General features: G+C 41.6%; 1 protein-coding gene across 5 annotated transcripts in view; it reads right to left on the bottom strand.

Annotated features, from left to right (window-relative positions):
* Positions 1–24404, bottom strand: part of ptpn9a (protein tyrosine phosphatase non-receptor type 9a) — a 234669-nt gene that overhangs the window by 39922 nt on the left and 170343 nt on the right. For all 5 annotated transcript variants that reach the window (XM_043680531.1, XM_043680533.1, XM_043680532.1 and 2 more), the window contains exon 8: positions 4351–4441. In XM_043680531.1, coding sequence (XP_043536466.1) covers positions 4351–4441 — 91 coding nt within the window. The remainder of the gene's footprint in view (positions 1–4350; positions 4442–24404) is intronic.

Genomic DNA, 24404 nt, shown 5'->3' with positions numbered 1-24404 from the left:
CTGTTGAAGTCCACATTGATGCCCTGGGGTTGAAGTGTTCCGAGGCGGAAGATGAGGCGTTCTTCCTCCAGGCATCTGGTGGTGAGGGAGCGGTGGTGAGGGAGCGGCAGTGAAGGAGGCCCAGGACCGACACAATCCCAGGTAAACGACCAAAAGAAACAAAGACAGGAAAGACAGATTTAAAAAGGTCACAAACTTGACTGAGAACCCGCTAACCTCACTCTCCTGGATCACTTCTGGTAAAAACAGACAAGCAGTATAGCACAATGCCTTCGCTGGTCAGAGGGAAATCCCAACTGTCAGCAGCAACAAGTGTGAAAACTTGAAACTCAAAGGCAGCAACAAGAAACTGGGAACATGTTTTGGCTTCTGGAGAGGAAATGCAGACACGCAAGACAGAAAGATGTTGGTCTCACTTATTTCTGCAATTTAAATAATTAGTAACTGCAGAAATAGGAAAATAGATTCAAGATTAATTGTACTGAGTTGATTATGAACTGATGTTAAGCAAAACAAAAGGCAAGTAAAGATCTAAGGAATAATTTTATAAAACATAAAAAGCAACTAAGTGAATATTTACAAAAGGTAGCAGCTGATGCGTTAAAATAAGCAAACAATCAGTTTGCTCTGTGCATCACACAATGAGGTGGCTTGACAGATCGCAGTCTCAGAGTACACTGGACAAGACCAGCTCTGGTGTTCCTTTAACTTCCCTGTTTCTTCACCACTCTCCATTTCAAAATACAGTATGATGATGCCAGTTTAGTTCCTGTAATCATGAAATCGTGGTGCCATCTTGTACTTATTGCAATCTGTGGAGTACCTTATGGAAAAGTGCAATATTTAGGTTGTCTGTACTGTATTTATGGGAAAGTTAAAAGTCACACAACACCAGGTTATAGTCCAACATGTTTAATTGGAAGCACACTAGCTTTCGGAGCGAAGCTCCTTCATCAGGTAGTTGTCCATGAAGGAGCGTCGCTCCGAAAGCTAGTATGCTTCCAATTAAACCTGTTGGACTATAACCTGGTGTTGTGTGACTTTTAACTTTGTACACCCCAGTCCAACACCGGCATCTCCAAATCATGACTACTATCGTATTTATGGGAGGTCTTGTTGTAGGAAACGCCCTTCAAATTTACAGAGCAAAGTAATATCCACTTGCAAGCCCGTTGTCAAATCCATCCATGCTCTCTCCCTATTGGTAATCTCCTGAGCCCTTCAGGATCCTTGCATTCTTCCAATTCTAGCCTCCTGTTTATATCTCAGACTATGAAGCTGCACCTTCAGCTGCCTGAAACCTAAGCTCTGGAATTCGCTTAAAATCTCTGTTTCTCAGGCACACATTTCTCCTTCAAGTTGCTGATTAAACATATTTTTTTGACCAAACTCTCCGAATATCTTGTTATGGGTGTCAGATTTTATCTAAGAACACTATTGCGAAACACCTGGGGATGTTTTGCTACATTAAAGATAACATACAAATTGTTGTCAGTCAGGAAGATAGGTTCCATGACAGACTACCAGATGTGAAATAGGGACTTTTTAAACTGAGAGTATTATATAAAGAAGATTTGCAGTCATAGAGATGTGCAGCATGGAAACACCCTTCAGTCCAACTTGTCCATATCGACCAGATATCCTAAATTAGCCTAGTCCCATTTGCCAGCACTTGGCCCATAGCCCTCTAAACCCTTCCTATTCACATACCCATTCAGATGCTTTTAAATGTTGTAATTGTACCAGCCTTCACCACTTCCTCTGGCAGCTCATTCCATACACGAAGGTCACTCCACAGCCTCCAATACTCCAGGGAAAACAGCCCCAGCCTATACATCTTCTCCCTGCAGCTCAAACTCTCCAAGCCTGGCAACATCCTTGTAAATCTTTTCTGGACCCTTTCAAGTTTCACAACATCTTTCCTATAGTTATTGAAACACAAAATAAAGCTTGGTTATTCTGGATTTCTGTGTGGGCATTGTATATTTCACCATTACTTGCCTCCAAATGTACTTCAGATCAAGCTGCGTAACTGCCTGCCACCCATCTGAAAACAGTGACTGCACTCTCACGATCCGCAAGTATTTCTCTGTATGCTTGGTGCCAAGTGGAAAGGCAGCAAATAATCACCAATCTGTCTCCAGCTGACACCAGAGGCACAGGAAGCCATTTCTTGAGGTGATCCATTGTCCTGATGCCAGGATTTACAGCCCAACACTATACAACTGAGTGGCTTGCTAGGCCACTTCAATAGGTAGTTAAGAGTCATTTAGCATTTACCTAGATTAAGTTTTCCCAGCTGCCTTGATGGGTTTTGAACTTGCATTTCAGGGTGGCACGGTGGCTCAGTGGTTAGCACTGCTGTCTCACAGCGCCAGGGACCTGGGTTCAATTCCCGTCTTGGACAACTCTGTGTGGAGTTTGCACATTCTCCCCGTGTCTGTGTGGGTTTCCTCCGGGTGCTCCGGTTTCCTCCCACAGTCCAAAGATGTGCGGGTCAGGGGAACTGGCCATTCTAAATTGCCCATAGTGTTAGGTGGATTAGTCAGGGGAATGGGTCTGGGTGGGTTGCTCTTCAGAGGGTCAGTGTGGACTGGTTGGGCCGAAGGGCCTGTTTCCACGTTCGGGAATCTAATCTAATCTCTGTATCACTTGTCCAGGCTTTAAATTGGTACATTAGCCATTCAACTCAATGAATTAAAAGCTGAAAATGCTGGAAACAGTCAAGTGAGGCAATATCTGCATTGAGGAACAGAGTTGATACATCAGCTTGCAGACCTCCTCCTCTGACAGTTCAGATGAAAGGCCTTTGATTTGAAACATTAACATGGTTTCTTCTCTCCACAGATGCTGCCAGACCTGCTGAATGCTTTCAGCATTTTCTGTTTTTATTTTAGTTTTCCAATACCTGCAGCTTTTTATATTCTTTTCATTCACCATTTTGGCTGCATGTGGGGCTTTAAAAAGCTGCTGCATGTACCTCTGTAGCAACAGCGACTGTAATTTTAAAAACAGCTTATGGTCGGTCTGGGGGTACTCTGGGATGTCTGCTGACTTTATGAATTATTCGTAAGCTCTGTCCTTTGACTACATCAGAGGCTTTTCTTTCAAATGCGAGCTTACACTCAGAAAAATCTCATTATTGCAAGACAATAACCTCCCAATGAGCTGGAAATCTGACATAAAAACTGAAAATACTGGAGCAACTCAGCAGAGCTGGCAGCATCTGTGGAGAGAGAAATAGAGTTAACTTTTCAAGCTCTTGAAGAGACTCAAAATATTAACTCTTTCTGTCTCCACAGATGTCAGATCTGCTGAGTTTCTCCAGTGCTTCCTGTTTTTATTAGTTCCCACCTTCACATTAGTCTTCAGGAATACTTAAAAGGTAATTCTAACATGAAATAAATGAACACCTGTTCCTGTTTAATCAGTTTCAAAATACTGAGAATTCCCAAGCATTCTCACTGCTCCTCCAAGTCCCAATTACAGGGAAAAAGAAGTGGGTCATGGATAGCTCTAAGCTTTGATTAAACTCCCAGGGCCTCTCAGCAATCTAATTGGAAGATCTGAGGCTTTTTATTTTTGCCTTTAAAATCTGTGGATTGGAAAGAAAAAAAAAAGTTGTTTTTGAAAACAGAGATTTATGAGGATGGCTGCATAATTTCAGAGTGAGGAGTTCAATACCTGTTGTAAATTCTATTATTTTTGTGGCTATGGGTGTCTTCTTCTGCAATGCATAGATGATCAAGTGGTGAGGAACTGTTTAAAAGTGAGGCTGATTGGTTCTCAGCTAACTAATCAGGATGGAACTAGAAACAAGCTACAGAGACAGATAGACAGAGACAGAAGGGCATGCAATTGTTATCTAGAAAAATGCAGTCTATCCTTTGCAGTAAAGAGAGTAAAAAACACTGAAACAATGTTTCCTTGTGATCTATGATCATTAATTAAAACCATTCTGTGATATTAATATAAATTTAATATCTCACTGATTTGGTTTTTGTCGGTACTTTACCATGGGCATCACAGGCAGCAACATTTACAAATACTCAAAATTGCCAAGAATGCTAAGTATCCAAACAGAGATGTCAGGTTTGAAGCTGGGTCTCATCTGAACTCAGTAGAGGGTTTCTCTTGTCTACAGTGACAACACTAGGCCAGGAAATACTAGCATTACCACAGATCACTGAACAGCAGATCAAACCTTGGCAGCTAGTCCACATAACGATTAAGGCCGATATACCCTGGATATCTAAAAGACAAAGTTAGAGCAGTAGTTTGGAGGGGAATAAATATCTGTGTGGGATGACTGAAATTTTAAAAGTCATACCCACTTGAATCTTCTCTTACCTCATCATGATTGAGGGATTTCAACTTCACTCTAGTTTGGTCCAAGCACAACACATCCCCATATCGATTCTTCTGCTGGTTATAGGGCTGTCTATATGGAAAGGAAAGACACTGTTAGAGAACAACCATCTTTGACTAAGAGGATTAAACCCACTCCCTTCCATTTTCCATTCTCTATCATAAACCCTAATTCTGAGAATTATAGGCTTGTTCTTTGCTGGAGGTCTCTGCCAATAGCATTCTGAACCAGCTACCAGGGAACAGGCCACAGTAGCTGAAAACAAACAATTTTCCCCTATTCTATAGAAAGGCCCGATCATTTTAGAATGTGATTAGAATCTGCAAGTCTTACACAAAGAGGTCAAAAAGATTGAGAGATTACTTAAAAATTGGGTTCTTGTGGTTTCTATTGTGTATGGATAAATCAGCTGCACATGTAGCGGCTTATTTTTTGGTGTAATTCTGTAAAAGTTTCTGCCAGGTCCTGTCAAAGGACAATGAATAGCTCCAAATGAATAGCAACCTATGAATTTAGATCCTTAAAGCTGGAGGGTTACATCTCCACTTCATTAAAGTTTTACTAGGTGTTATAATATTTGGACAGTATTTCAAACATATCTGTTCTTAGCTGACCCTGTGACGGTCGGCAGTGCTTTAGAATAATTACAATGTTAAACCAATCCAACAACGAGTTCGATGATAATGATAGCTATGGGGCTGATGCTGGCTTGTGACAATTAAAATAGTTTTAAAAATTCTTTCATTGACTACAGTCCTCCAAGGGTCTTATTTCCCCTTTCCCGCACACTTCTGATTTTATCTCAAATTGTGAGATGTTGCAGTTTCAATTTGGTTACTTCCACTGTTTTGTACATTTATTTGTAATCCATACAGTTCTATATATTGTAAGTCCCTCACTCAAATTGGGTGTTATTAAGTTTCAGAGTTCCAGTTGAAGGTGCAATAAGAAATCTAAAAACACCGCAGTAATTCTTACATTTTGAACAATAAAATCAGATTTTCACCAATTCAGCTACAGTAAATCAGTTGTTTTGATCTTGTACCTCATGGTTTCTGATCCATCTCTTTGAAGCCAAGAATGCACAAAGTGATATGGTGCTCAGAACCAGATAACTGTTATACCTAAACCAGGTAGAACAGTCAGCTTGCCTTGCTAAACAGTTAAAAGGGTATTGCCTACTGAGACTGAGTAGAGTGTTCAAAAAGGGCAAGCAGCACTTATGTTGGTCAAATTCCAGCAGCATTGCAGAGTATACTTCAAAGTTCATAAACATTTGCTCTTCCAACTCATGTGTAAGCTATCCTGATCAGGGCAGGTGGGATGGGCAACAGCCCATATCAGACAAATAGAAGCCTATAAGTATAGATTTCATACACTCTGATTTACAGACTCTTGAACACAGTCATGGAGATGTACAGCATGGAAGTAGACCCTTCGGTCCAACTCATCCATGCCAACCAGATATCCTAACCTAATCTAGTCCCATTTGTCAGCATTTGGCCCCTATCCCTCTAAACCCTACCTATTCATATACCCATCCAGATGCCTTTTAAAATGTTGTAATTGGACCAGCCTCTACCAATTCCTCTGGCAGCTTATTCTATACACGCACCACCCTGTGCATGAAAAGGTTGCCTCTTTAGGTTCCTTTTAAATCTTACCCCTCTCACCCTAAACCTATGGCCTCTAGTTCTAGAATCCCACAACCCAGGGAAAAGACCTTATCTATTTACCCTATTCATGCCTTATAGCCTCTAAGGTCACCCCTCAGTCTCTGACTTTCCAGGGAAAACAGCTCCAGCCTATTCAGCCTCTCCCTATAGCTCCAATCCTCCAACCCTGGCAACATCCTTGTAAATCCTTTCTGAACCCTTTCAATGTTTGTTTGACATGCTCCAACAAAGCATCTTGGGATGTTTTATTACCTATCAGGTGCTACAAAAACACAAGTTGTCTTCGATTTTGACAGATTTTGTGCACAGCAGCAATTCAACTGACCAAAAAGAAGTAAATCACCAAAAGTCAAGAAGCATTGAAGATCTAGACTAATCTTACGAAATGAGCTGAAAAATGTGTTGCTGGAAAAGCGCAGCAGGTCAGGCAGCATCCAAGGAACAGGAGAATCGACATTTCAGGCATAAGCCCTTCTTCAGGAATGAGAAAGGTGTGCCAAGCAGGCTAAGATAAAAGGTAGGGAGGAGGGACTTGGGGAGGGGCGTTGGGAATGCGATCAGTGGAAGGAGGTTAAGTTGAGGGTGTTAGGCCGGAGTGGGGGGTGTGGGGGTGCGGAGAGGTCGGGAAGAGGATTGCAGGTCAAGAAGGAGGTGCTGAGTCCGAGGGTTGGGACTGAGAAAAGGTGGGGGGAGGGGAAATGAGGAAGCTGGAGAAATCTGCATTCATCCCTTGTGATTGGAGGGTTCCTAGGCGGAAGATGAGGCGCTCTTCCTCCAGGCGTCGTGTTGCCATGGTCTGGCGATGGAGGAGGCCAAAGACCTGCATGTCCTTGGAGGAGTGAGAGGGGAAGTTAAAGTGTTCCGCCATGGGGGCGGTTGGGTTGGTTGGTGCGGGTGTCCCAGAGGTATTCTCTGAAACATTGCGCAAGTAGGCAGCCTGTCTCCCCAGTGTATGCCTGAAACGTCGATTCTCCTTCTCCTTTGATGCTGCCTGACCTGCTGCGCTTTTCCAGCAACACATTTTTAAGCTCTGGTTCAAACAGTCACAGGATAAAATCAATGAAGGACAATGGGACTCAGCTCATCTTGGCTTACACCACAATTACTGTTCCTTATGAGGTGGTAAAAGTATTTTTCTGTCAACCAGATAATTATATTCTCCAAGCTGCAGGTATCTACACGATAAGCTTAAAACCAGATGCCAGTTGGTGTTCAGATGGCAGCTGTGGCTCAGTGGGTAGCACTCTAAGCTCTGAGTCAGATAGTTGAGTGTTTGTGATCCATCCTACAGTCTGGAGCACATAATCTAGACCTGCAGTACAGAGAAAGTGCTGCACCATTGGAAGTGCCATTTTTCAGATGAGATGTGAACTCAAGGCCCTGTTTTCTCCCTCAGGCAAATTTAACTGATGCTATGACATTATTTTGAAGTCGACCGTGGGAGTATCTCTTGTGTCCTGGCCAATAATTATTTCTCAATCAACATCACAAAACACATGATAAATTACTTCTGCAGGAGCTTGCTTTGCATGATTGGCTATGACATTCCTACATTACAACAGTGAGTCAACATCAAGGGCATGATTTTCTCCTCCTTGTTGTGGTAATTGGCCCTGGATAGATTTGTCACTCTGCAATGAAATGCTGGGTAACAAGGTCCACGGGTGACCTCCTTGATCTACTACCATTTAAGGTCCTTAAATGATCAATTACTGGCACGTCTGGGTCTCAATTCATATAAACTGAAGTAGGAGCAGCAGTAGGCACCTAAAGCCTGCTCCACCAATCAATATGATCACGGCTGATCATTGAGCTCAATACCTCTACCCCATTTCCCTTGGTCCCTTCAGCCTCCTCCTTGAAAACACAACAGTTTGGCCTCTGCCACTTTCTGTGGTGGGGAATTCCACAATTCATCACTGGCCTGCTTTTATGGCAGGCAGGCAGAAGTAGGACAGCCTCCTGGGCTCAGGCTGTCCTCTATTCCGAGGCAGTGATGGGCAAGGGGTTGGCTGTTAAAGGATACTTCACTGGTCTTGTCTCAGACTCCCTTCTCCCATTCACGAGACCTGAAAGCAAAGCATCATTTAAGTCCCGACGCTCTAGTGACAATCTCTAGGACTCAAAAGTTAAGAGTTTTTCTGAAAAGGCTTGTCGCTTAGGTTGTGGGTGAAGTTGTAGATTCGTTCGCCAACCTGACGCGTTTTTCTGCAGACATTTCGTTACCTTGATGGGTCCCGTTGTCAGTGCAGCGTTGCTGGTTTGTGCAGCCTGATGTGTGTGTGTCTGGTATGTAAAGTACCCCAGAAAACGGAAACACAAGTACCAGACGGGTCAGACCACCAATGCTTCACTAGAAGCGCACTGACAATGTCACCTAATGAGGTGATGAAACATCTGCAGTAAAATACATCCGCTCAGCAAATGAATCTACAACCTGACTCAGAAGTTTCAGGCCTTTGATTAGACTGCAGCTTCTGACAGGGTGGCCTTCAATACTGAGGCATATAACTTGCCCAGAAGCAACCAGAACCTGAAAAACAAATAAAGCCATGACAGTACTAGCATGTAGACTGTTGTATCTAAAACCAATTCTCCTTTTCCAGTCACTTCTTCACTTCAGCATCGGTTTGGCTAAGCAATATCATGACTGTTCTTGAATTAAGTGTCAATATCCTCAAGCACCTTTGAAACATAGGCCACATAATCTGGGCCAACACTTCAGTAAGTACAGAGGTGTATTGGCTGATGGGGTGCCTTTTTGATGAAATGTGAAACCAAAGCTTCTGTGGAACTGTACAAAGAGGATCAAGTACCTTGATTTCTCAAACTGGGAGCTAGCTTTAATTGCAAAGAACATTGACTACAACTCAAAAGGTAATTACTTGGAAATAGAGCACTCAGATCTGAGGAGAGATAAGGCATAATATCAATGCCAACAAAGTCCTTTAGTGCCAGTGAATTATTTCTCCCACATCATCATAAGTGCATTTGAAGATGATTGCTGGCCTCTCAATGTAGTTCAAAATGGATTAACATGACAAACTCCTTCTTACACACAGCCCATTCAAAAGAACAAGATCAATTCTTTCAAGTGTGGTTAAAAAGATGACATATACCTCTAGGATCTAGCAGCAACTAATTTCATTAGAAAAGTGGGATGCATCATAATAACTTGGAACATCATGTATAAAGCCAAACAGCTCCTATCTTCTTCTACATGTAACCACAACTACTATTAGAAACTATCCTGAACTTAAACCACACAGTGCAACCTAATTGTTCACTTTCCAAGATTATTGAACATGGACTGACCACAGTGTAACCACACAATAAGTAAATGTTAAATATAGAACTCCACAGAACTTACAAACTGCAGCCATGGATTACATACAAATCAATGACCTGCATTGGAAAAAAAACCTTTACCAAACAAGACAGGCGAATATCTGGCTCAACTGTTCATTACTTAAGTTTAGAAAGTTTCAGAAATTTGCTGCCTGAAAGGATGATGCAAACAGATTCAACAGTAACTTTCAGAAGGAAATTGACTGCAAAGGATATTTTTTAAAAAGCTATAAGGAGAACTCCTGACAAGGGGACCAATTGGATAGCTCGAACAAAGAGTTGACATGACTATCTTCTGAGCTTTGACATTCCATGGTTCTATTTGGGCAAAATCTGGGCCAAAACTAAACAAACCATACACTGAAAACAGTAAAAGAAACATTCCATCATACAACTTTAGAACTGCATCCATCCTAGTAAAATTCAAACAGCTGTATTTTAATTTTAAAACATGGGCCATTGTTAATCACATCATAGTCAAAGCAGAGTCCGATGCTTACGTGTAAGCTTGATACCTGCCTTCCAAATTTTGGCACTATAGGGTTCTAAATGTGAAGAATATAAAATGAGAAGGTCGCTTGTAAAAAAGAAAGTAAAAATAATTTGGGTTAACTGGTTCTGTCAGCGCTGTGTAAACACGTTGAAGTGTTTGTTTATAACTTGGAAACAGTGACGTAAAGCAACTTCCTTTAATGCCAAGATTTCTCTCTGGAGCCACTACTTCTCAGTGATAAAGTCAGGCTAAAAGTAAACAGCACTCTTACGCTGCTTCAAATCCAAGACGTCTGATTCTGTGTACAGTTTATACTGGGATTTCACTGCCACTGGTAGTAACTACAATAAATCAATATCGTTTGACAGGAACTGTAGGACTCACTTATACAAAGCATCTTTAAACTTTATATAATTTTAGACATTCATTCCTGCCAAAATTACTATAGTGAGCTTTTAACAGGTAAGTTCCTTCTCATGGGTTACTGAATACATATTGCTACAAGTGTAACAAATTCCTCCTCCTCCATCCCCAATCTTTCTGCACGCAAATTGAGCAGTTATTGAACAGTTAATGCTTATTCTTAGAGTTAATGAACATACAAAAGAAATGGCAGCCAGGAAAAGGCCTATTGTTCCATACAGTTACTGTGCCTTAACCATTATAATTCTGATCTTCATATGATGCTCCTCACCTGGCTGAGAAGCAAACAGCTGAAACTTGTTTTATAGCTACAAAGCTTTCATTTAATAACATCTCCACAATATATCTCAGTATCATGCATTAAGCATTCAATGATAATGGAAATCTCTCCTGAATGGGTGAAAAAAATGAAAAAAATAGTCAGGCCTCTGAATGACAGAAGACTGATGTATAATTATTTTCCGTATTACTAACCCAAACTACTTTTTCTTCATGGTTAACACAAATGCTTCTAAAATTGATTTCAATTAAGCAATGTCATTGTTGATAACTTCAATCAACCTGTTCAGACAATGTTAAAACATATGTCAAGGACAGACCCTCTGGCCTCGAAAGGCAATGTCATCATCTAATACAAAAGCCAATTTTCATCACTTAGCAATTTTTGACGGTTGCACAGCGGGACTTGTGGTGTAGTGGCAGTGTCCCTGCCACTGGCCAAGGAGGCCCTGGTTCAAGTCTCATCTGCCCCAGACTTGTGTCATAACATCTCTGAACAAAGAATAAAAATATCAGCACATTACAACATTAACGGGCACCATTGTGTGAAGATATTTTGTGGACATCACAAAATCTTTTCATACTTTAGAAATGCAGCTGATGGCACACTTCTGGATCACCTCCCTTGGCTACACCAACAATTTGAACAAAGCCAGATTTCAATCATAAACTGACCTGAAAAATCAGTCCGTAAGGCTGTAATAGGGCCAAGGCAGCTGGTTTTCCACTCTAAACACAAGATACTGGTGCAATGCTCATTCTCAATTAGACTCTGTTAAGCAAGTTGAATCTGTGGGGACTAGTTCCCCAATCTTCGCACAACAATGAAATGTAATGTCAAACTTGGTACATGTTTCTTAACTTGCTCCAAGTTTCAATCTCTCAATCTCTGGAATCACTGGTCTGCATTGACACAGGCTGGCGAAGCCTTGGTTTTAAGATACCTATCCTCAGTTCAAATGCATCCATAGCTTTGCCCCTCCCAAACACTTCCATATTCTCCAGCCTTATAACCTTTGAATATCTCAGAGTTCCTTCAATTGTAATCTCTTATGCAGCCCTCACTTATTTTTGTTAACTTTGATTAGTGACTATCAGCAATGTAGGTTCTATCCCTTTCTTCAACCTGTGTATTTCTACTTTCTTTGAAATGCTGCTTAAAATACATCTTTGTATCCAAGCTATTAATTGCCTGTCTAATACATCTTATACAGCTCAGCAGCAAATTTTGTTCAAAACACTTCTATGAAGTACACTGGCACATTTTATTATGTTAAAATAAGGGCTTGGTGGTACTGTCACTTGAACATAGGGGTAATCCACAAGTTTTGAGTAACAGTCTGGAGACATGAGTTCAAATCCCACTACTTTGGGCAGATGACTGTGTAGTGGTGATATCTTTGGACTAGGAATTCAGAGGCCCAGGCTAATGTCCTGGGGACACATGTTTGAATCCCACCATAGTAACTACCAGAATTTTAATTCAACGACAATATAAAATGTTGGCAACCAATCATTGATTGTCGCAAAAACAATGTCCTTTAGGGAAGGTAATATACCATCCTTACCTGGTGAATCCAGACCTACAGCAAGTGTGGTCGAGTCTTAACTGCTCTCCGAAATGGCTAAGAAAGTCACTTAGTTCAAGGGCAATTAGGAATGGGCAAACATTTCAAGCATTTTCAGCGACACCTACATCCCACAGGGAGAATTATTAAGAATTGATAGCTGGGAATTTAAATTCAGTGAACCAAATCTGAAATAAAAAACTATCAGTAATTGTTATCATGAAACTATTAAATTATCAGAAAATGAAAACTACCTTGGTTCCTTAATGTCATTTAGGAAATCTGTTCTTACCTGATCTTGCCTATATGTGACACCAGACTCTCAGCAATATGATCGACTCTGTTGTTCTCAAAATGGTCGAGTATGACAATTAGTTATTCAAGATGGGTCACCACTACGTTTTCGAGAATAATTAGTGATGGGCAATAAATTATGGCTTTGCCAGTGACACACATCAGGTAAATGAATAAAACAATTGTTGTCGTTGACAACAGAAGTACACTGTGCTCATGAAACTGGATGAGATTAGTTGGCAAAAATATGAATGCACCAGGCTGTTGCTGAAGAGGGATGGAAGAATCCCAGTTTCATTCCTCTGAGCTTCCACAGCTTTCCAAGCTTAACACTAGAGTCCCTAAAGCTGCCTCAGCTGTTCAAAATTTTAATGAGCAGAGTGCATATTGTTGAACACACTGTAATCAGTTGGAGTCCCAATCAGCCACAGATGATGAGCAAGGACTTCGGCAGTGCATAAGAACTGGGGCTTTAAAAAAAATTTGTTCATTAGTTCAACAATTTATAGGGATGGTAGACTGTGGAAGAATGCATCACAGCCTTATTGTTTACTGCATACCCAAAACTTGAACTTCACAAATTGTCACGTCAAACAACTGTGCAGCAATTCAAAACCACAAGAACCCAAGATTCAGAAAGAGCAAATGCCTTCAATAACTGAACTTCCATAGTTGTGTGATGTACTCATTATTGGAACAGTACCTGTGCTTTGCGATCCAATTGAGAGAGTCAGGAGGTAATTAAATTCTTTTGGCCAAACTATTGTTGCAATAGTTTGATACAACTTCTTAATCTTGCAATTACCAGTTGACAAATCGAAACGGTGTTAAAATAGTCAGTCCAGATTTTTAATACGCAATATTGTTTTTGTTGACAGATTAACCAAATTTGACTCTAGGCTGCATATGAAAGTTCATTTCAAATTAATATTTCTTTTCATCTTATAAACCTCTTGTACCAAGCAGTTGCTCTCAGAACACCATCTGAAAATCACCTTGTGAGGTGTGACAGCACATGTTGACCTATCTTTGTTTTGTACCTGAATGAGTAATTCTTTGCAATGGCACAGCTAGCAATTTTGCTCAGAAAATACAACATGCCTCAGGTCATTCCATGATACAGCACACTAACACAGAACCTTTGTGGGTTTTTGTCTAAGTGGTGCAGGTAATTTAAAATAAAACAATCCTCAGCCAAGAACAGCAGTGGCCAACTGGATTATGTCTTCATCAGTTACTAGTGATGTAATTTATCAACAATCAAATGCTATTTGTTCAGGGCAGCTGCCAAAGTAGACAAGAAATCAATCCATGTTATCTTTCACTGTATTTTATACCACTACCGGCACTTCTCTCCAGTGAAAATGAAATTATGGATTAGAATCCCTACAGTGTGGAAAAAGACCATTAGTCCCAACAAGTCAACACCGACCCTTCAAGGAGTATCCCACTCAGACCCAAATCTTCACATTTCCCCTAACTAATGCACCTAGCTTACACATCCCTGAGCACTGTGGGCAACGTAACATGGCCAATTCACCTGACCTGCACATCTTTGGATTGTGGGAGGAAACTGGAGCACCCGGAGGAAACCCATGCAGACACGGGGAGAATGTGCGAACTCCACACGGACAGTAACCCAGGTCCCTGGCACTGTGAGGCAGCAGTGCTAACCACTAAGCCACCACGCTGCCTCACAGTATGAATAGATCACTGTGCTGCTACCACATATTCCATAGTTGCTGTTAGCTACCATAACTAAAAAAAGAAAACTCTCAATATAGACAGGAATAGAAACATGTTAATACCGCATTGTTACTTAAATTCTTGGTCTTACTTTAACAGAGTGCCACGAGGGGGATTGATGGTAGCACGCGGGTAGCAAACACCAATAACACAAGACCAGGATACTATCTCTGTAGGGCACAAATTAAACGTACAACTTTGAGCTTCCTAAATGTGAACTATGGGATTCTGCTGAAAACTAATAAATATCCACTTATTCTCACATAGAATCAACCTTTTACAGCTGAAACACTCCATTGATGGAGTCAGCTCTTGTCAAACCTCATTATTCTCTCACCTAGCTTTTGTCTCTCATTTAGCATGCTCTTTCATATTTTCCAAAAATACTGAATCAGCAATATATTTAAGGGGCAAGTCTTCCCTCTCTGACCGTGACTAGATTGAAAAATTCCTAATCTGCGCAGTGAAACAAAAAGCTCCTTACTGCTGGCCTCCAAGTGCCACATGTGAGCAGCTTTAATTTGAATGTTAAATTAGCCACGATCACTCATATTTATAGACCATCATTCTATAGTTATTTTAATTAACTTGGTCAGGCATTCTATGACACACCCCTGGAGCAGACAGGACTGGAACCCAGACCTCTTAGCTCAAATGTACACTGAACCCTGTGAACAGGTGAAGAGCATGTTGGCATAACAATGTAAATAATGATAATGTGAAGGATCACACTCTTCTGCAAATATTTCCACACAAGTTGATATTATTAAAGATAAAAGGACATCATTAGAATGGGCTAACACACAACTGCTAACACAGTACAGATCAAGTATAGCTTCCAGTTTTGTCTTAATTTGTTCAAAAGCCACTGAGACTGCTGCAAATATACATCTGATGTAAATGGGAGCAGTTGAGGAAATGGAGTGTAAACCTGAGTGTTTGGTGACTGGAGAGTTCAGTGATGGGGAGGGAGATGGCTGAGTGGTATTATCAGATAAAATTAGATTACTTACAGTGTGGAAACAGGCCCTTCGGCCCAACAAGTCCACACCGACCCGCCGAAGCGCAACCCACCCATACCCCTACATTTACCCCTTACCTAACACTATGGGCAATTTAGCATGGCCAATTCACCTGACCTGCACATCTTTGGACTGTGGGAGGAAACCGGAGCACCCGGAAGAAACCCACGCAGACACGGGGAGAACGTGCAAACTCCACACAGTCAGTCGCCTGAGGCGGGAACTGAACCCGGGTCTCTGGCGCTGTGAGGCAGCAGTGCTAACCACTGTGCCACCGTGCCACCCACACTTGACTATTAATCCAGAGAACCTGGTAAATTTCTGAGGATCTGGATTCAAACCTTGCTGTGATAGATGATGGAATTTGAATCCAATAAATATCTGGAATTAGGAGTTTAATGATGACCATGAAACCATTGTCAATTATCAGGGAAAATCCATCTGGTTCACTAATGTCTTTTAAGGTATAAAAAAAATTGCTGTCCTTACCTATTCTGACCTACATCTGACTTCAGCCCATAGCAATGTGGTTGACACTTAATGCCCTTTGGGCAAATAGGGATGAGCAAACAATGCTGGTCTGGCTAGAGACGCCCAAATCCTGTGAATGAATATTTTTTTAAAAAAAGAGGCGGAAGGAAAGGAGACATTTACTTTTGCAAACTTACTGACTGTACCTCTTAGGCTCGCATCCAAATCATTTACGTAAATGACAAAAAGTAGAGGGCCCAGCACCAATCCTTGTGGCACTCCACTGGTCACAGGCCTCCAGTCTGAAAAACAACCCTCCACCACCACCCTCTGTCTTCTACCTTTGAGCCAGTTCTATATCCAAATGGCCAGTTCTCCCTGTATTCCATGAGATCTAATCTTGCTAATCAGTCTCCCATGGGGAACCTTGTTGAACGCCTTACTGAAGTCCATATAGATCACATCTACTGCTCTGCCCTCATCAATCTTCTTTGTTATTTCTTAAAAAAATTCAATTGCGTTTGTGAGGCATGGTTTCCCACGCACAAAGCCATGTTGACTATCCCGAATCAGTTCTTGCCTTTCCAAATACATGTACATCCTGTCCCTCAGGATTCCCTCCAACAACTTGCCCACCACCGAGGTCAGGCTCACCGGTCTATAGTTCCCTGGCTTGTCTTTACCGCCCTTCTTAAACTGTGTGGAACATTTCTTGTTCCAGGCCTACCTGGGTCCCCTCCCACAACTGCTTTATCGGTACATCGATGACTATTTCAGTGCAGCTTCATGCTCTCGTCCTGACCTGGTAAAATTCATAAACTTCGCTTCCAGTTTCCATCCCTCCATCACCTTCACCTGGTCCATCTCGGACACTTGCCTTCCTTTCCTCGACCTTTTTGTCTCCAGCTTTGACAAAGGGTCAGTTAGACTCGAAACGTCAGCTCTTTTCTCTCCTTACAGATGCTGCCAGACCTGCTGAGATTTTCCCGCATTTTCTCTTTTGGTTTCAGTTCCAGCATCCGTAGTAATTTGCTTTTATTTATAAATTCAACTGAAGTAGAGGCCTGGAGGGAAAACCCACCATCAGGTGTTTAATGAGGTGATGATAGAGTGATCAACTGCCTTTTCGTAAAGCATTGAAATATTTTATCCTTTAATTGCCATCTGTGGACAAGCATTGAATTCTCCAACAACTCTGAATAAATAAAAACCAAAAGGTCTATAGATGCTGTAAATCAGAAACATAAACAGAAGTTGCTGTAAAGGCTCAGCTGGTCTGGCAGCATCTGTGAAAAGGAATCAAAATTAACATTTTGGGTATGATAACCCTTCCTTAGAATTGATGGTAGCTATGAAAATGTCAGTTTATATGCAGAAAATAGGCTAAGGAGTAAATGATAGGTGGGGATAGAGCCCAAAAAGAGAGAGAATAGTTGGACAGACAAAGGAGTCAATAATGATCCGGCTGGGAGGGTGAATAGTTGTTAATGGAGTCTGTTAGTGGCTAACAATAAGTAGTGCGTAATAGCAGACTATGTGATAATAAGGCCTAGAGTGTGTAGTAGGGGGCTAGAACATGGGGGAGTTCAGGCCCTAAAATTATTGAACTCGATATTGAATCCAGAAGGCTGTAGGTTCTCCAAGTGGAAAATGAGGTGTTGTCTTTCCAGCTTGCGCTGAACTCGCTGGAATACTGCAGCAAGTCTGAGACAGAGATGTTAGCCAGGGAACAGGGTGGTGTGTTAAAGTTGCAGGAAACTACAAGCTCAGGGTCTTTTTTGCAGACAGAACATGGATGTTTTGTGAAGCAGTCGCCCAGTTTACACTTTGTTTCTCCAAAGTTGAGGAGACCACATTGTGAGCAGTGAATGCACTAGACTAGTTTGTGAGAAGTGCAGGTAAAGTGCTGCTTCACCTGAAAGGTATGTTTGGGCCCTTAGATACTGAGGTGGGAGGAGGTAAATGGGCAGGTGCTACACCTTCGGCGGTTGCAGGAGTAGGTGCCATGGGGCTGCATTGGGGTGTTAGGAGTAAAGGCAGAGTTGACCAGGGAGTCCCAGAGGGAACAGTTCCTGCAGAAGGTGAACAATTTTGAATTAATAAGGCTTCTTCATTCCAACAAAATACATCTTCTACTTTGTCCAAAACTCTTTATAATTATTAATACTACTGTTAAGTTGCCTTCCCTGTTCTAGTGTAAATGGTTCCTGTATCTCAAATCTCCCCTCATGCTTGCAGTTTCTAATCCGTGTACCTAGTATCTGCCTAAATTCTTATTGTCCATTCTTTAAGAGAACACCTAAAACTGCACACTGTACTGTAATTGAGAACTAACCATCACCATGTGCAAAGTTATCATGATGTCTTTGCTCGTGTACTCTGTGCTACCATTTAACAATCCCAATAAACTTTTGAACATTTTTAAACAACTTTTCTCCCTGCACTTGCACCTGTCTCCCTGCTATAGGAAAGATGCTGTGAAACCTGAAAGGGTGCAAAAAAGATTTACAATGATGTTGCCAGGGTTGGAGAATTTAAGCTTTAGCGAGAGAATAAATAGGCTGGAGCTATTTTCCCTGGCACGTCGGAGGCTGAGAGGTGACTTTATAGAAGTTTATAAAATCATGAGGGACATGGATAGAGTGATTAGCTAAGGCCCAGAGTTGGAGAATCCAAAACTAGAGGGCATAGATTTAAAATGAAGGAGAAAGACCTAAAAGGGATCTAAGGGTAACTTTTTCAGGCAGAGGTTGTACAGGTCACTTCTACCCCAAAAGAGATTCCAATGATCCAAAAATGTGAATCCTTCTCCCATACACCAACTCCTCAGCCATGTATTCATCTGAGAACCTCCTTTTTAAATTTCTGCCTAACTCTCTGTAATCTCCCTTCAGAGTCTCAACCTTTTCCCTTCCAATGTCGTTGGTTCCAATGTGGACAGTGACCTCCTGCTGGCCCCTCTCCCCCATGAGAACATTCTGCACCCTCTCTGAGGCATCCTTGATCCTGGCACCAGGGAAACAACACAACATTCTGCTTTTTCTCTGCTGGCCACAGAAACATCTATCTGTACCTCTGACTACAGAATCCCCTAACACAATTGATCTCTTGGAAGCCGACGTACCCCTCGTTGCATTAGAGCCAGTCTCAATATCGGAAACTTGGCTGTCCGTGCTACGTTCCCCTGAGAATCCATCACTCCCTACATTTTCCAAAACAGCATACCTGTTTGAAATCCACAAAAGACTCCTGCCCTAGGTGCCAACCTCTCTCACCCTTCCTGGAGTTAATCCATCTATGTGACTCTATCTGAGACTTCCCTCCTTCCTATAACTGCCATCCATCACATACTGTTGCTGTTGCAAATTCCTCATCGCTTCTATCAGTCTCTCCAACTGATCCACTCGATCTGATAAGATTCATATCCAACAGCATTTATGGAAGATATAATCCGCAGTAACCCTTAAACTCTCTTTAAACTCCCACATCTGACAAGAAGTACTTTATCACTGCAAAGGCCATTTTTGCTCCTTCACAATCTGCAGAACCAGAAAATAAAACCGTCTTATTCCTCTACAAACACTGCCCCAGGTTAAATTAATAGCTATGGCTTACATTTTAATTTTAATCAAGAGACTTATCTCCAAAAACATAATCAAGAAAGAATCCACTATACTCACTACTGCAGCCTTTCTCTTGGACAGACTTAAAACAACAATTAACTTATCTAATTCTGTGCTGTGAACTTCGCCCAACAGTTCCTCCAAGATTAGTTGTGAATTTCACTGTTTGTTAATTTTCCCAAATGCACTCTGATGTCCAGCGGTACACAAATTCAAACAGCAAAGGTGGTAACTGTGCAGGTTCTCTCTCTCCTGCACTGTCCTCACCACGTGCTTCCTTTGTCTGCTCTTCTCCCTTTTAAACTGCTGTTGTTTTGACTTTTTTTTCCCCAAAGTTCCAAAACAATGCAACAGCATATAAAACAGTAATTGCTGCTCCTGGAATTCGAGGAAATCACCTCCAGCACCTAAAATACCTCAAAAAAAAAGTAGCTCTTACAGCCAGAAATTTTTCCCGTCCTCCATCTTGGAATACCTCATTACTTGCCTGTAGGAATTGGTTCTGCTGTACTACATGCAAAGGAATTATCTCTTGCTAAGTGGTTAAGGACCTTCTATCCTTAAGTTTTGAAACAGTACACAAATTGGTGACAAAGTGAATAAAATATATATTTTTTTAAAAAATTGCATAAATGACTGACAATATGATTAAATAATCAACTAAAACACATAACCAATGACAGGACAGGTAATCTGTGAAGACTTCAGCACTTGGGTGCTTTGGGGTACTCTTGTGATCCAGGGCAGACTGCAGCAAGTTTTTGAAATTCAAGCAGATTTGGTTTGGGGTTTATGAGATGGAGATTGAACTATAGACACCGCAATGCATCAGAAAGGGAGAACATTACTGGGACTTTGTACCAGGAAGCAAACTGCTTAAGCTAGGATCTTATGACCTGATCAGTGATCAGGGACAGAAGGGGGTGACTGTGAGTGAAGCCACTAAGGGGATCCAGAGAGCAGGTGTGTTAGCCTTGCCAACTGTCCAAGAGGTTGGAGGTTCTCTCAGCTTGCAAGGTGAATGAGCAAACTGCCACTGGCATCATGGGACAGGAAGGCATTAAAGTGGGAGGGGAAAAAAGGAACACAGTGGTTGTGGGGTATAGTACAGCAATCGAGATTGATATTGTTCTTTGCAGCAAACAGCAAGTGGTCGAGGCAACTGTATTGCCTACTCTGGTGCCAGGGTTCAAGGATATTTGATCAGTGCTGGACAAGCCCTTGCAATGGGAGGAGGAGAAGTACCCAGTGGCCAAGATCCATGTAGTTACCTACACAGGTAGAACACCTTATAGAGAGTATGAGCCAGGCACTATGTTAAAAAAACTCCCAAGGTTATAATTTCTGCATTTTTACCTGAGCTGTATATAACTTGGCACAGACACATAAAATTAGAAAGACGAATAAGATTAGATTAGATTAGATTAGATTACTTACAGTGTGGAAACAGGCCCTTCGGCCCAACAAGTCCACACCGACCCGCCGAAGCGTAACCCACCCAGACCTATTCTCCTACATTTACCCCTTCACCTAACACTACGGGCAATTTAGCATGGCCAATTCACCTAACCTGCACATTTTTGGATTGTGGGAGGAAACCGGAGCACCCGGAGGAAACCCACGCAGACACGGGGAGAATGTGCAAACTCCACACAGAGAGTCGCCTGAGGCGGGAATTGAACCCGGGTCTCTGGCGCTGTGAAGCAGCAGATGCTGAGATTTGCTGAGATGCTGAGAAGGTATGCAAAGATTTGTAGCTTGGTTGCTGGTTGTTGTGGTTGTGTGTATATTCACTGAGCTGAGAGTTGATTTGCAGATGGTTCGTGTCCTGTCTAGGTGACATCTTCAGAGCCTTGGCAAAGACTGCACGAAACACTATTTCGGGCAAACAGGCAGATAACTAGCAATCCACAACCACGAACACCAACCAGCCACGAAACACCATAACAAGCTGTCCCTAGTAGTCATACTCATAGATGACAAGGACCATAAATTCGACTAGGACAACACAACGATCATAGAACAAGCTAAACATAGGACAGCCAGAGAATTTCTAGAAGCATGGCACTAATCCACAGACTCCATCAACAAGCACATATATCTCGACCCAATATAACAACCACCAACCGGAACCGGAAGCAGCAGAAACGGAACCAAATAAATTCCAGAAGAGACAGTACAGCAGCGCTTCACAGTAAAGCACTGAAGATGTCACCTAGACAGGGGATGAAACATCTGCAAATCAACTTCCCAGCTCGACGAACATAGAAAGATGAATACTTGGAACAAAGAGAAATGGGTTCCAGTCCGTGGGGCACTGGCACCAGTTGGGGGCAAACTGTTGAGACAGTTTATACCTGAATCATGCTAGAATTAGTGTCTTTGTCAACTGCATAAATAGGGTAGTAGAGAGAATTTAAAATAAATTAGTGGGTCAAGAGATCAAAAGTAGAAAGCTGCAGTATAGCAAAGAGTAAAGGCAACGTGAAAAGGCCAATGCTACTATAGAAAATGAAAGTCAGAGTATACCAGGAAGGAACAGAGAGGGAAAACCCAAGAATGCACCAACAATCAAGACTAGATGTTACAAAGGTAACAGTAGGACAAAACTAAAGGCTCTGTATCTGAATGCACGCAGCATTCATAAAATAAACAAATTGATAGCACACACTGAGATAAATAACTGTGATCTGATAGCCAGTATGGAGTAGCTGTTATAGGTTGACAACATTGGGTCCTGAATATGAGACATTCAGGATGAATGGAAGGCTAGGTAAAAGTACAGGCACGGCATGGTTAATCAAGGGTAGCAATGGTCAGAAACAACCCTTGGTCAGAACATTATGTAGAATCCTTCGGGATGGAGTTGAAGAACAGTTTGGAAAGAATTTTCTAATTTAGAGTTGCCACCTAACAGTAATCACAATGAGGGACAAAGTATACAAGAGGAAATATTGAGTGTTTGTGATAAAGAGATCGTAGCAATTATTAGTGACTCTAAACTACATATAAACCAAAAAAAAACTAACTTGGCAAAGCAGCTTGGATGAGGAGTTCATTGACTGCTTTGAAGATTTTTTTTAAATACCACAACACGTTCTGTAACCTGAGAGCATTTTACATCAAATTTGGTACTGTGTAGTGATTCCGGAAAGATCTCCATCATTGCCATCACAATCTCTTCGGTTATCTCCTTCAAGCTCACTGACAACATGACAGCCTAGTTTTGGTAACTGAATTATCTTCAAACAATGTAAAGAAAATTGTTTATCATATAATTTTGAAATAAATAGATATTATAGACATCTCTAGCCTAATCAAGGTAATGCTTTGATTGCCAAAAATTGGTGTCTATTATATTATGGAAATTTTAGTAATAAGTCCTTCCAGAACAACATAGAGATTTATAATGGATCTCTAACTTTATTTCCAACATACTGTTTCTTATGGAATGCAAAGGAACACCAGTGGATTGGTACCATGGCAACTGTCCCTTTTAATGGAGGTGTGGCTCTGCCTTAAACTGCATTATAGAATTTTCAGGCAACTTCACGGCATGCAGACCACTAGTTATAGGAGAGATTTTCATATTGGATCACAGTGAAAATACTGAAGGATTGAAGCAGATTCAGTTCAGTTTTATAGTATAAAAATTGAATTTAGAGGCTACATTTTTTACACTGGTATACAATGTGCAATCAGCAGCCCATCAAGTAATATTAAAATATTTCTTCCTTCCAACTGTATCAGTTTTGGTTGAGCGCAGACAACTGAGCTGAACTCGACCACTTGCAGTTAACTGTGGCAGCTAAATTTTCCTTCCTCGGTTTCTCATTCCAAACACTTTGCTCCTTCAGAACACACCATATGTGCATCACAGACACACACTATACAATGTACACCTGTTTTTAAGCACAAGATCACTTTCTGAATTTGAGTACAACCCAGGATCCGCCCTGAAGAAAATACAGAATAAACTGTTTATTTTTACGACTAATTAAATCTAAAATCAAGCGCATATAATTATTCATTTTGTACTCTACTTACCAAGACTCAGCATGACACCTATGATTGTACATACTCAGCCGTTAGTATCTAGGTTGCAGTTTGAGACTGCTAGTTGCATACAGTCTACGAAATAGGCAGATGCAATACTTGGACTTGATCAGTATCATTTGGGAGAATGCTGTCTCAGGGAACTACGTGGAGTCAAAGTAACCTTTCACTTTAGAAACACAGAAAAACAGAGCAACTCCTATCATCCTGCTCCAAGAATCACTATAGATAGAACACTACAGCACAGGTGCAGTCCCTTTAGCCCACATCTGTGCCAACCACAATGCCCACACATGGTCCATATCCCTCTGTTCCCTACCTGTTCACATGTCTGTCTAAATGCTTGTTAAAATCTGCTAACATATCTGCTTCTGTCATTTCCCCGGTAGCATGTTCCAAACACCTACCACCCTCTGAGTTAAAAAAAAAACTTGCTTCGCACATAGTATTTAACATTTCTACCTGGGAAAAAGACTCCAACTATCTATTCTATCCACGCCTCTCATAATTTACATATTTCTGCCAGGTTGCCCCTCAGCCTCCAACACTCTATAGTCAAAACAATTCAAGCTGTCCATCCTCACTTCACAGCTGATAAACTAATTCAGGCAATCCATCATGGCAAATCTCTTTTGCCCCCTCTTCAAAGCCTCCACGTCCTTCCTATAGTGTGGCAAACATAATTGCACACAATACTCCAAATGGCCAAACTAAAGTTTTACACAGCTGCAATATGACTTGGAGAAAGTGAGGACTGCAGATGCTGGAGATCAGAGCTTAAAAATGTGTTGCTGGAAAAGCGCAGGAAGTCAGGCAGCATCCAAGGAACAGGAGAATCGACATTTCGGGCATAAGCCCTTCTTCAGGAATGAGGAGGGTGTGCCAAGCAGGCTAAGATAAAAGGTAGGGAGGAGGGACTTGGGGGAGGGCGTTGGGAATACGATAGGTGGAAGGAGGTTAAGGTGAAGGTGATAGGCCGGAGAGGGGGTGGGGGCGGAGAGTTCGGGAAGAAGATTGCAGGTCAAGGAGGCGGTGC

The sequence above is a fragment of the Chiloscyllium plagiosum genome, chromosome 40 (assembly GCF_004010195.1).
Source record: "Chiloscyllium plagiosum isolate BGI_BamShark_2017 chromosome 40, ASM401019v2, whole genome shotgun sequence".
In the NCBI taxonomy this organism is placed as follows: Eukaryota; Metazoa; Chordata; class Chondrichthyes; order Orectolobiformes; family Hemiscylliidae; genus Chiloscyllium; species Chiloscyllium plagiosum.
This window is presented reverse-complemented; position numbering and strand designations above follow the sequence as displayed.